The 13871-nt window shown below is 47.8% G+C and overlaps 1 protein-coding gene across 1 annotated transcript; it reads left to right on the plus strand.

Moving 5' to 3' along the window:
• The first annotated feature begins 121 nt into the window (after positions 1-121).
• On the plus strand, positions 122-11706 carry LOC148433697 (palmitoyltransferase ZDHHC3-like). Its single transcript, XM_088465822.1, has 9 exons — positions 122-265; positions 5384-5472; positions 5691-5761; positions 6395-6507; positions 6585-6646; positions 6997-7111; positions 7240-7312; positions 7419-7548; positions 9469-11706. The coding sequence occupies exons 1-9, from the start codon at positions 147-149 to the stop codon at positions 9555-9557; spliced, it is 861 nt and encodes a 286-aa protein (XP_088321948.1). The 5' UTR covers positions 122-146; the 3' UTR covers positions 9558-11706.
• The last annotated feature ends 2165 nt before the right edge of the window (positions 11707-13871 follow it).

The raw sequence follows: 13871 nt of genomic DNA on the forward strand, positions 1-13871 counted from the left end.
GTCCGCCTCGGCCTCCTGACAGCTGATCGGTGACGCTCCTGCCAATCACGCAGTGTATTGGGCGTGGTCACCAGGACATTGATGTCGTTGATTGGAGCAGCAGACTGGTGGGCGGGACCTGGTACCCGGAAGTCTCCGTGCTGGCCATGGCGAGCTGTGTACGGGACCCCTGCGGGCTCCTCTGCATCCTGCTCACCTACCTGAGTCTGGGCTACGCCGACTACGTCATCCTGCGGCACATCCTGCTGCACACCTTCTCCGGGAGGTGAGGGGGGGTCCCGGGTGAAGGGGAGGAGAGGCAGGTGACCGCTACAATGGTGTTAGGGGGAGTTATTAAGGGGGGATGATAGGCAGGTAATAGCTATAGTGGTGTTGGAGAGGTATACGGAGGAGATGATTCGTAGGAGGCAGCTATAGGGGTGTAGGGATGGCATCTGGGGGAGGTATACAGGGGGGAATGATAGGCAGGTGACAGCTATAGGGGTGTAGGGATGGCATCTGGGGGAGGTATACAGGGGGGAATGATGGGTGACAGCTATAGGGGTGTAGGGATGGCATCTGGGGGAGGTATACAGGGGGGAATGATAGGCAGGTGACAGCTATAGGGGTGTAGGGATGGGATCTGGGGGAGGTATACCGGGGGGAATGATAGGTGACAGCTATAGGGGTGTAGGGATGGGATCTGAGGGAGGTACACAGGGGGGAATGATAGGCAGGTGATAGCTATAGGGGTGTAGGGATGGGATGTGGGGGAGGTATACAGGGGGAGATGATAGCCTGGTGACAGCTATAGAGGTGTCGGGGAGGTATACAGGAGAGATGATTAGCAGGTGACAGCTATGGGGTTGTAGGGATGGGGTCTGGGGGAGGTATAAAGGGGGAGATGATAGGCAGGTGACAGCTATAGAGGTGTCGGGGAGGTATACAGGAGAGATGATTAGCAGGTGACAGCTATGGGGGTGTACGGATGGGATCTGGAGGACGTATACTGGTGACATGGAGAAGAGGCAGAAGGTTGAGTTGTACATAGTGACATGGAGAAGAGGGATAAGGTTGGGTTGTACATAGTGACATGGAGAAGAAGCAGAAGGTTGGGTTGTACATAGTGACATGGAGAAGAAGCAGAAGGTTGGGTTGTACATAGTGACATGGAGAAGAAGCAGAAGGTTGGGTTGTACATAGTGACATGGAGAAGAGGCAGAAGGTTGAGTTGTACAGTACATAGTTACATGGGAAGAGGCAGAAGGTTGGATTGTACAGTTCATAGTGACATGGAGAAGGTTGGGTTGTACATAGTGACATGGAGAAGAGGGATAAGGTTGGGTTGTACATAGTGACATGGAGAAGAAGCAGAAGGTAGGGTTGTACATAGTGACATGGAGAAGAGGGATAAGGTTGGGTTGGACATAGTGACATGGAGAAGAGGGAGAAGGTTAGGTTGTACATAGTGACATGGAGAAGAAGCAGAAGGTTGGGGTGTACATAGTTACATGGAGAAGAGGGTGAAGGTTGGGTTGTACATAGTGACATGGAGAAGAGGGAGAAGGTTGGGTTGTACAGTACATAGTTACATGGGAAGAGGCAGAAGGTTGAGTTGTACATAGTGACATGGAGAAGAGGGAGAAGGTTGGGTTGTACAGTACATAGTTACATGGGAAGAGGGAGAAGTTTGGGTTGTACATAGTGACATGGAGAAGAGGGAGAAGGTTGGGTTGTACATAGTGACATGGAGAAGGTTGGGTTGTACATAGTGACATGGAGAAGAGGGAGAAGGTTGGGTTGTACATAGTGACATGGAGAAGAAGCAGAAGGTTGGGTTGTACATAGTGACATGGAGAAGGTTAGGTTGTACATAGTGACATGGAGAAGAGGGAGAAGGTTGGGTTGTACAGTACATAGTTACATGGGAAGAGGCAGAAGGTTGAGTTGTACATAGTGACATGGAGAAGAGGGAGAAGGTTGGGTTGTACAGTACATAGTTACATGGGAAGAGGGAGAAGTTTGGGTTGTACATAGTGACATGGAGAAGGTTGGGTTGTACATAGTGACATGGAGAAGAGGGAGAAGGTTGGGTTGTACATAGTGACATGGAGAAGAAGCAGAAGGTTGGGGTGTACATAGTTACATGGACGAGAGGTAGAAGGTTGGGTTGTACATAGTGACATGGAGAAGAGGGAGAAGGTTGGGTTGTACATAGTGACATGGAGAAGAGGCAGAAGGTTGGGTTGTACAGTACATAGTGACATGGAGAAGAGGCAGAAGGTTGGGTTGTACATAGTGACATGGAGAAGGTTAGGTTGTACATAGTGACATGGAGAAGAGGGAGAAGGTTGGGTTGTACAGTACATAGTTACATGGGAAGAGGCAGAAGGTTGAGTTGTACATAGTGACATGGAGAAGAGGGAGAAGGTTGGGTTGTACAGTACATAGTTACATGGGAAGAGGGAGAAGTTTGGGTTGTACATAGTGACATGGAGAAGAGGGAGAAGGTTGGGTTGTACATAGTGACATGGAGAAGAGGGAGAAGGTTGGGTTGTACATAGTGACATGGAGAAGAGGGAGAAGGTTAGGTTGTACATAGTGACATGGAGAAGAGGGAGAAGGTTGGGTTGTACATAGTGACATGGAGAAGAGGGAGAAGGTTAGGTTGTACATAGTGACATGGAGAAGAGGGAGAAGGTTGGGTTGTACATAGTGACATGGAGAAGAGGGAGAAGGTTAGGTTGTACATAGTGACATGGAGAAGAGGGAGAAGGTTGGGTTGTACATAGTGACATGGAGAAGAGGGAGAAGGTTGGGTTGTACATAGTGACATGGAGAAGAGGCAGAAGGTTGGGGTGTACATAGTGACATGGAGAAGAGGCAGAAGGTTGGATTGTACATAGTGACATGGAGAAGAGGGAGAAGGTTGGGTTGTACATAGTGACATGGAGAAGAGGCAGAAGTTTGGGTTGTACATAGTGACATGGAGAAGGTTAGGTTGTACATAGTGACATGGAGAAGAGGGAGAAGGTTGGGTTGTACAGTACATAGTTACATGGGAAGAGGCAGAAGGTTGAGTTGTACAGTACATAGTGACATGGAGAAGGTTGGGTTGTACATAGTGACATGGAGAAGAGGCAGAAGGTTGTGTTGTAAATAGTGACATGGAGAAGGTTGGGTTGTACATAGTGACATGGAGAAGAGGGAGAAGGTTGGGTGGCACATAGTGACATGTGAAGAGTCAGAAGGTTGGGTTGTACAGTACATAGTGACATGGAGAAGAGGGAGAAGGTTGGGTTGTACATAGTGACATGGAGAAGAGGGAGAAGGTTGGGTTGTACATAGTGACATGGAGAAGAGGGAGAAGGTTAGGTTGTACATAGTGACATGGAGAAGAGGGAGAAGGTTGGGTTGTACATAGTGACATGGAGAAGAGGGAGAAGGTTAGGTTGTACATAGTGACATGGAGAAGAGGGAGAAGGTTGGGTTGTACATAGTGACATGGAGAAGAGGGAGAAGGTTAGGTTGTACATAGTGACATGGAGAAGAGGGAGAAGGTTGGGTTGTACATAGTGACATGGAGAAGAGGGAGAAGGTTGGGTTGTACATAGTGACATGGAGAAGAGGCAGAAGGTTGGGGTGTACATAGTGACATGGAGAAGAGGCAGAAGGTTGGGGTGTACATAGTGACATGGAGAAGAGGCAGAAGGTTGGATTGTACATAGTGACATGGAGAAGAGGGAGAAGGTTGGGTTGTACATAGTGACATGGAGAAGAGGCAGAAGTTTGGGTTGTACATAGTGACATGGAGAAGGTTAGGTTGTACATAGTGACATGGAGAAGAGGGAGAAGGTTGGGTTGTACAGTACATAGTTACATGGGAAGAGGCAGAAGGTTGAGTTGTACAGTACATAGTGACATGGAGAAGGTTGGGTTGTACATAGTGACATGGAGAAGAGGCAGAAGGTTGTGTTGTAAATAGTGACATGGAGAAGGTTGGGTTGTACATAGTGACATGGAGAAGAGGGAGAAGGTTGGGTGGCACATAGTGACATGTGAAGAGTCAGAAGGTTGGGTTGTACAGTACATAGTGACATGGAGAAGAGGGAGAAGGTTGGGTTGAACATAGTGACATGGAGAAGAGGGAGAAGGTTGGGTTGTATATAGTGACATGGAGAAGAGGGAGAAGGTTGGGTTGTACATAGTGACATGGAGAAGGTTAGGTTGTACATAGTGACATGGAGAAGAGGGAGAAGGTTGGGTTGTACATAGTGACATGGAGAAGAAGCAGAAGGTTGGGGTGTACATAGTTACATGGAGAAGAGGGTGAAGGTTGGGTTGTACATAGTGACATGGAGAAGAAGCAGAAGGTTGGGGTGTACATAGTTACATGGAGGAGAGGTAGAAGGTTGGGTTGTACATAGTGACATGGAGAAGAGGGAAAAGGTTGGGTTGTACATAGTGACATGGAGAAGGTTAGGTTGTACATAGTGACATGGAGAAGGTTGGGTTGTACATAGTGACATGGAGAAGGTTAGGTTGTACATAGTGACATGGAGAAGAGGGAGAAGGTTGGGTTGGACATAGGGACATGGAGAAGGTTAGGTTGTACATAGTGACATGGAGAAGAAGCAGAAGGTTGGGGTGTACATAGTTACATGGAGAAGAGGGTGAAGGTTGGGTTTTACATAGTGACATGGAGAAGAAGCAGAAGGTTGGGGTGTACATAGTTACATGGAGAAGAAGCAGAAGGTTGGGGTGTACATAGTGACATGGAGAAGAGGGAGAAGGTTGGGTTGTACATAGTGACATGGAGAAGAAGCAGAAGGTTGGGGTGTACATAGTTACATGGAGGAGAGGTAGAAGGTTGGGTTGTACATAGTGACATGGAGAAGAGGGAGAAGGTTGGGTTGTACATAGTGACATGGAGAAGAGGCAGAAGGTTGGGTTGTACAGTACATAGTGACATGGAGAAGAGGCAGAAGGTTGGGTTGTACATAGTGACATGAAGAAGGTTAGGTTGTACATGGTTACATGGGAAGAGGCAGAAGGTTGGGTTGTACAGTACATAGTTACATGGGAAGAGGCAGAAGGTTGGGTTGCACAGTACATAGTTACATGGGGAGAGACAGAAGGTTGGGTTGCACAGTACATAGTTACATGGGGAGAGATAGAAGGTTGGGTTGCACAGTACATAGTTACATGGGGAGAGGGAGAAGGTTGGGTTGCACAGTACATAGTTACATGGGGAGAGGGAGAAGGTTGGGTTGTACAGTACATAGTTACATGGGGAGAGACAGAAGGTTGGGTTGCACAGTACATAGTTACATGGGGAGAGGGAGAAGGTTGGGTTGTTCTAATAATTTTTATATTTATTAATTGTTGATCTCCGAATTTTAAGCATCTGGTTTCCCATCCATGCTGCTGGGTTTAACCTGATCGTATTCCTGCTGCTGGCCTGTCACACTAGGGCGGTGTTCTCTGACCCAGGTAACTTATTCCTCCGCCTTCAGTATAGGAAATAAGAGGAGACATTACTGCATTATCTGGGGATAAAGGGCTCATCTTCAAACAGTGAGTTCGCTTTAGCCATGGGCTGATTAAGTAATGACCTCAGCCGCATGCATTGGCCAATAGAAGTATGCCTCCTTCGTTGCGAGTAGAACTTGGCACTCGCATGGTTAACAAGACGTCTTTGAATCTTACAGGTACAGTCCCATTGCCGGAAACTGCCATTGATTTCTCAGACTTGCGCAGTACTCCACGCAAAAGTGACCGGGTAAGTTGCCTTTCGCTGTGTAATTAACCCTAAAACTCAAGAACACATTTTACATCAATGTGAAAATCACGTTTTTGCTGAATGGGTGGTGCCCTGGTGATGTGGGTGGTGCCCTGATGATGTGGGCGGTGATGTGGGTGGTGCCGTGATGTGGGCGGTGCTATGGCACACACTGGGGCTGGTCCTGAATTGGACGTACATCGGCTGTCTTGATGCTATGTGTAACCAGATCTGAGTTTGTTATGCTGCATCTGACATAGGTGCGAGCAGGGCTGTGTTTATCATCCATATCAATGAACTTTCACACAAATATGGCAGCAGGCAGCAAGGAACCTGTGAATGATTTTCCTTAGCACGCACACAGAAGCTCTGCCGTCATTGAACGCTGACCTCCTGGTCAGCATTTTATATGTGTTGTGTCTAGTTCCTCTTCAACAGATGGGCCTGAGACACCAGAAGCGGCTGCTAAGCCCGGCGTATCCACAGACAACGTTCCGACACCTTTTCTAAGGCTGTAAGAGGTGACGATTGCTCTTCAACTGTGTAGGAAATGCCAAATGTGTGTGTATATAATGAATGTACTGATGCAGATAGTCCTGGCCTCCCGTTCTCTAAGTACCCATGTCTTGGCAGAGCAACGAGGACTGGACTGTGTGTAACCGCTGTGAGACCTACCGCCCTCCGCGAGCTCACCACTGCCGGATTTGCCATCGCTGTGTCCGTCGTATGGATCACCACTGCCCCTGGTATGGGTCTTATCTCCTCTATCTCCCTGTATTCACCACATCCTTATCTAATGTTTTCTCATCTTTGTCTCCTGTAGGATCAATAACTGCGTTGGGGAACTAAATCAAAAATACTTCATCCAGTTCCTCTTCTATACAGGTAAGGGGCTCATCAGTCAGCTGTCACATGGGGTTCTAGAGGGATGAGAGTAGGGATTATACAATGGCAGATACCGGTGATGGAAAGCACCAAGCGAGAAAACAACTTTTATTAAGTTCTTAGGGAAATGGCTGGCAAAAAGCTGTAGATATTTCGCCAGAAGGTGGCGCTGTTCTTTAAAGTAAATTAAATATTATCTCGTCCACTCGAGCACCATTGCCGCATTAATAAATGGAAGTACAGTGTGACCATATGCTTGGCATTGCAGTCAGTCCTCTTTTTAGTATGTTGGTAGATGCTGCTTATATCCTGCAGGTGGCAGTGTCTTCAGTCTCTTCTGGTTTTTACAGGGCTGACCAGCCTCTATGCAATGAGCTTAGTATTGGCTGCTTGGCTATGGCCGGACAAGAAGGGGCTGGTGGAGGAGGCAAAGACGGGGGGCCCTGCTCACAGCCACGTACAGCTGTAAGTAATTATGGGATATGTTTTACCCATGCTCCATGACTGTTAGTCTCCCCCTCCCCAAAAAAATGTCCTGTTAGAAGGAATGATCCAGCTAACCCGGCTCCCCTCCTGTCCTGGTCTCTCCTCAGCGCTCACTGCATCCTGCTGCTGGTGGAATCGGTGCTCTTCGGACTTTTCGTCACTGTTATTTTTTATGATCAGGTTAGTGTTCCGTTCATGTGTCTCTCATTCATCCCACGCACATCAGCGCTCTCGGCAATACGGGAGTAGCTCTCTGCCTGTCTCACGTTGGGGCTTTCCTTCACAGATCATGTCCATCATTATGGATGAGACCCCAATCGAGCAGCTACGGAACAGACTCCTGAAAGAGGCACGCAAAGAGGTCGCTCACACGCGCAAACCAAAGATGGCTCTCCTGCGGGAAGTCTTCGGCAGAGGTAAGACGCCTGTCCTGGCCCCCGGCAGTGGTCGCTTCCTGTCGCTGGCTGACAGAGGATGCAGAGGGCTCATGAGATTTATACCCCGGCTTGGAACCCTGGACACTGAACACAGGATGGAACTGGGGTCTCTGTACTGACCCCATTTCACACCTGGGTGAAGGTCCTGGGTTATCCCTGAATCGTCACCCTTCACAGTAGACCCGGGTCTTCCAAGCGCTACTGTGCCCCCCAATTAAATCTTTTTAGGCATGACCCGGGTCATCAAGATATGGGTTATGCCTTTCGGACTTAAGCAGCGGCACTGACCTGGGTTGCAAGTCTCGGGAATAACCCTGGTTGAATCCAGGGTCGCTCACCCTGGACTCCGACCCCTGGGTCGATGCGTGTGCACAGCAAAAAAAACCCGGGTGTGAAAGGGTCATGCTTGGAGGCCGTGAACCCTGTTGGTCAATATACACCTTTGTGTGTTCTCCCCCAAAATATTTAAGAATGTTTTCTAAATTGATATGGAATTTGTCACCCTCTTAAATTCTTTACATTAGAAAACCATTATAGAAAATGTACCTAAAGGCTTTCTTCTGGGTTTCTTTTTTTTTTTTTTAAAGTTTATTTATGTTTTTAAATTGCTGTTTTTGTTCTAGTGTAAATGACTGGAAATATTACACCTAGACAACTCAAACAAATGCCTACCATAGTATCTCTGAGCACTTCACACTAAATGTTATATTTATCAAGTGTAGACAGCACAGCCAAAATTCATGAGAGTGCAGCCTATCCAGTCACTAGGAGCCAGTGACATCACTGAGAGTGCAGCCTATCCAGTCACTAGGAGCCAGTGACATCACTGAGAGTGCAGCCTATCCAGTCACTAGGAGCCAGTGACATCACTGAGAATGCAGCCTATCCAGTCACTAGGAACCAGTGACATCACTGAGAATGCAGCCTATCCAGTCACTAGGAACCAGTGACATCACTGAGAGTGCAGCCTATCCAGTCACTAGGAGCCAGTGACATCACTGAGAGTGCAGCCTATCCAGTCACTAGGAGCCAGTGACATCACTGAGAATGCAGCCTATCCATTCACTAGGAGCCAGTGACATCACTGAGGGTGTAGCCTATCCATTCACTAGGAGCCAGTGACATCACTGAGGGTGTAGCCTATCCATTCACTAGGAGCCAGTGACATCACTGAGGGTGTAGCCTATCCATTCACTAGGAGCCAGTGACATCACTGAGGGTGTAGCCTATCCAGTCACTAGGAGCCAGTGACATCACTGAGGGTGTAGCCTATCCAGTCACTAGGAGCCAGTGACATCACTGAGGGTGTAGCCTATCCAGTCACTAGGAGCCAGTGACATCACTGAGAGTGCAGCCTATCCAGTCACTACGATCCAGTGACATCACTGAGGGTGTACCCTAACCAGTCACTAGGAGCCAGTGACATCACTGAGGGTGTAGCCTATCCAGTCTCTAGAGTAGAGCCTAGGATATTGGTGAACTGACAGGCTGCATTGTCATGAATATTGTGTAGGATGATGTAAGAGACAGCTGCATTTTAGCATGAGATGAGAGATGAGGGAAGATACTATAAAGATCAGGCTGTATAATTAAATCAATCACTGCATCTCTGCCTGTTACACAGGGGATGCACTTCACAAATGGATTTTTCTCCGTAGCCTCGGAGCTGCGAGGGGAAACCCATAGATTCCGGCACTTAATGAAGAATGGTTTTGCTGTGCGGGGATATTGACTAATGATTGAATAGCTCTGGTCGGTAAACCTGGAACTTGCCCCATGCGGTAATTCAATCTGCCGCAATACATTTATAAAATACAATGCATCATATTTCATTCCGAGGATCCAGCTCAGTATGGCCCAATCCTGAGTCACCTGTCACATCTTCCTCTTCCCATCCAGGTTACATGATCTGCTGGCTTTTCCCGTGCAACAGCCCCCCGTCCTCTGGGGGTCCTGCGTACAGCTACCTCCCAGACTATGATGTGTAAGAAAGGGGCCAATTCTCTCTTCTCCCGGTCCTGGGAGTCCTGGAGCTAAAAACGACTCTCTCTCTCTCTCTCTCGTCATCCTCTCCCCAACTCCGGTACCGATCCTTGCAGGAGCACTCTCTCTGACACCCCAGGGAGCTGTTATTGGTCAGTATAACCTGATGGTATTAATAGGGCCTGGTCACCTTGTTCTCCACGCCTAGGAAGGTTCACTGACACATGTTATCTTTGCACTGAATGACGTCACACTATGGATACATTGTTACACGTACAAAGTCCCATTCTTAGCGTTCAGCCATCTTTAGTGGTCGTTTGCAGACCCTTAAGAGACCTCTCATCCTCATTAGAATCCACCATAGTATTCTCTGTGTTATTGCTGGCGGTGGAACGGTTCTGTGCGTTTTCTCTTGCACTAAGTTGTGAAAAATCAGCACATTCTTAAATCTCAGCAACACTGGTCTGTCATCCTGTAGTTGGTGCCGGTGTCCAGTGGGGGGCGCTGGTCTGTAGGTGGCCTGGGGTCTGTTCACTATAAACGAAGCATTCCATGGGCAGTTCTCCTTGTCGCACTCAATGACTTAATAATGGCGTATGTAAAAGGTACCTGTTGCGAGTGGAGGCGGATTTCTGTGACGATATTCTGAATATTGCCTTGGCTCACGTCCTCTCCCTCTAGGCGACAGCGTACAACCTTCCCCAATTTAGGGATTTTCCAGATGAAATGTTGTGTATATTTTGCCGTTGTTGTTATTTATGTTGTGTAATGACAGTCTGATGGATGTCTGTAATGACATGATAGCGGCTGCTGCTAGCTGGACATACCTTCTACCCTGACTGATGGGGAGGTCCCGGTATGGCGCACCTTGTACCCAGCTGGGTGACGTCACCTGAATGAAGGGACCATCTCGTTATAGAGCCAATGTACTCGGCTGTTCCAAGTCTACAGCTGTCTCCCATTTATTTATTATTTTATACGGGGCAAATCTTTATCTGTAATATTATGTGCGTTATATAATATAAGTAGTATTATATGAGACCGTAATCCGAAAATTCCTGGGATCTATTGATCTTATAAGGACCAACGCGCCCTGATCTGTTACATTTTGTTTTTAATCCTTTAAAGGTACAATACACTGTGCAGTGTAACCCTGAGATACCAGCTGTGTAATATAGATATGTAATAATATATCTCGCCATGACAGGCAGCAGAAATCCCTCTCCTCTCCCAGTGTGAACTTCAACGCTGCAACCTCTGTGTTATACACAGACCTATGTTATCTGTGGCAGCAGAGCAGACACGATATATGGTCAGATGTCCCTTACTGACTGCTCAATTGTTTCTGATGCAAAGTGTTTTTCTTTCAACTGCAAAGTACATAATTTAAGTATTTAAATGGAGTCCATCTCTGCCAGCAGCCTGTGGTAGGGAACAGGTCTACTGTATAGCTGGAATCCAAAGGTGCACTTTCCCGAGCCAACAGCGGGGGGTGCTGCTTACCCACGATATCCTCCCACCAGTCTGCCCACACTAATTTGCTTTTAGCATTGGCCTGTTACACAAGGAGCCACGTTACACACCCTACCCATTTTTTTTATTTTTAACATAACAGGATTTGGAACTTTGTGAAAGCTATGGTGGAACTACAAGTTCCAGCATGCCCTGGGAGCTATCAAGTTGCCCATCTGTGTCCTTCATGCTCCATATATGTATAGTGTGTATGTAGCAATGCGCGCACACACACACAATATTATGTTACCCATAATGCTTTGGAGATAATGATCTGTCACTCACAGTAATTATATTGTCCCCTCCTCTCTGTGGGTGACACGGGTGTGGTAAATTTGGTCAGCTGGAGCCTGTTTTGGGGAATAGCTGAGGGTGAATGGTGTTAATCTGTATTATTGCCGCAGTATTACAACAACAGCTTCTTCACCAAAATACCTTTTTTTTTTTTTTTTTTTTTTAAATACCACTAAAGTCTGTTTTTCCACTGAAAGGTATCACTACCGCGTGACCCATGTCCGATAACTCAGTAAGTGGTATAAAGTGTCTTGCTGTAAAAATATTTATTGCTTTGTGTTTTTCTGATGTATAAATAATGTACATTTTTCTTTTTCTGGTGGTTCTTAAATAAAAGAAATGAATGTGTCCAGGTTTTTATCTCACTGCATGTAGCAATCTAGTGTTGCTGCTATTTTCCCATATCCTACTGTATAATGCTGAAATGATCCAAGTTGATACTAATTTACTGAGAGCTGAACCAATGGAGCTTACACTCTGCTGTATAGGATAGATTCCGTCGCAGGCAGTTTACATTGTCGGCTTAACAGGAGATACTGTTGCAAGCTACTAATGGTATGCTGGAATCTCTGACCCACGGAGCTTACACTCTTCTCACATTGTGGCAGAGCCGAAAAAAAGAGAATAAATTATTTTTCATAATAGGCCAAAGGGTCTATGTACTAAGCGTGGAAATGACAGCGAGGAGCCCTGTCCAAATGCGAATATGTAGAATAACAGTGCATGTAATGGGCAGAACTGCTGAAGCACTGCAGAGACATGTGATGTTTATTATCCAGATGACACATTTATGATTTTACTTCACTCAGTGCTTCGCAGTACAACAAGGTGTCAGCGCCAGGAGCTTTAGGCCTTGTCCTAAAATACATCATTAGGTTCCCCAGAGTCCAGACGCTGCTAAATGCCCCGTTATCCCGCACGCTTCAGTCCCCGCTTTTATACTCCACCACCTCTGCTGGTCGCCTGCTCCGACAGCTGGCACCTCCTGTCTGCGCTCCTCACCCTTCCCATGGCTGGATGACTGGTAGGCTCTGGGATTGGGGTGACATCCTGCTGGTCTGGGGCCCAGGCTCCTGTGTACACGGAGGAGAATTATTACCAAACATACACAATGCTGTACGCACGGCTACCGCGGACATAGCACCAATACTCCATGCTTACTTCATATACAGGAAGGCGAGAGTGGCCAGAAACCGTGGTCAAGATGGCGGTCCATCCCTTGCTCTGCCACACCATTTTCATATAACCTACCGGTGCTAGGCGCCAGGTACTGTAAATGTATATACAATGATGTGTCTAATGCGGGAGCAGAATTGTTTACAAGCAGGTTTATGTATGTAAGGAGAGGGGAAGCTGTTCAGTTCCTTTGTCATTTGTATATATTATGTGAGACGGTTGTCTGTGATCTAGTCCTAGAGCAGGGACCACTCCCCAGTGTCCATTTAGGGACAATGTTAAATGTATGTATACACACCCACATGCACTTAACGTGACTGGTTAATAGTCCCTGAGGTAGACTTGCCCCGTGTTATGTCTATGGGAATATTATAAAGTGTGGGTATCCTTTGCCCATCAGGCAGGATTGTACATCTGTATGCTGTGATTACGCTGAGCACCAGCAGCGAGGGGAATTGTCTTTTTGAAGGCACTGAGCAATAAACCTCATCATGCCTTAAGATGATGCATCTGCTATATCCTGTGACCACCAGAATAGCCTCAAAATGCTACAGGTGGGGGTGAGGTAGGTGTGAGGGCGTACCAGCGTGAGTAGTACGGGTGAGGGCGTACCAGCGTGAGTAGTACAGGTGAGGGGTATGGTAGGTGTGAGGGCGTACCAGCGTGAGTAGTACTGGTGAGGGGTAGGGTAGGTGTGAGGGCGTACCAGCGTGAGTAGTTCGGGTGAGGGATAGGGTTGGTGTGAGGGCGTACCAGCATGAGTAGTACGGGTGAGGGGTAGGGTAGGTGTGAGGGCGTCCCAGCGTGATTAGTACGGGTGAGGGGTAGGGTAGGTGTGAGGGCGTACCAGCGTGAGTAGTACGGGTGAGGGGTAGGGTAGGCGTGAGGGCGAACCAGCGTGAGTAGTACGGGTGAGGGGTAGGGTAGGCGTGAGGGTGTACCAGCGTGAGTAGTACAGGGGAGGGGTAGGTGTGAGGGCGAACCAGCGTGAGTAGTACGGGTGAGGGGTAGGGTAGGTGTGAGGGTGTACCAGCGTGAGTAGTACGGGTGAGGGGTAGGGTAGGTGTGAGGGTGTACCAGCGTGAGTAGTATAGGTAGGAGTAGGGTAGGTGTGAGGGTGTACCAGTGTGAGTAGTATAGGGGAGGGGTAGGGTAGGTGTGAGGGTGTCCCAGTGTGAGTAGTACGGGTGAGGAGTAGGGTAGGTGTGAGGGTGTCCCAGCGTGAGTAGTATAGGGGAGAGGGGTAGGGTAGGTGTGAGGGTGTCCCAGCGTGAGTAGTACGGGTGAGGGGTAGGGTAGGCGTGAGGGCGAACCAGCGTGAGTAGTACGGGTGAGGG

This window comes from Taudactylus pleione, unplaced genomic scaffold (genome assembly GCF_031769625.1).
Source record: "Taudactylus pleione unplaced genomic scaffold, aTauple2 ptg002166l, whole genome shotgun sequence".
In the NCBI taxonomy this organism is placed as follows: domain Eukaryota; kingdom Metazoa; phylum Chordata; class Amphibia; order Anura; family Myobatrachidae; genus Taudactylus; species Taudactylus pleione.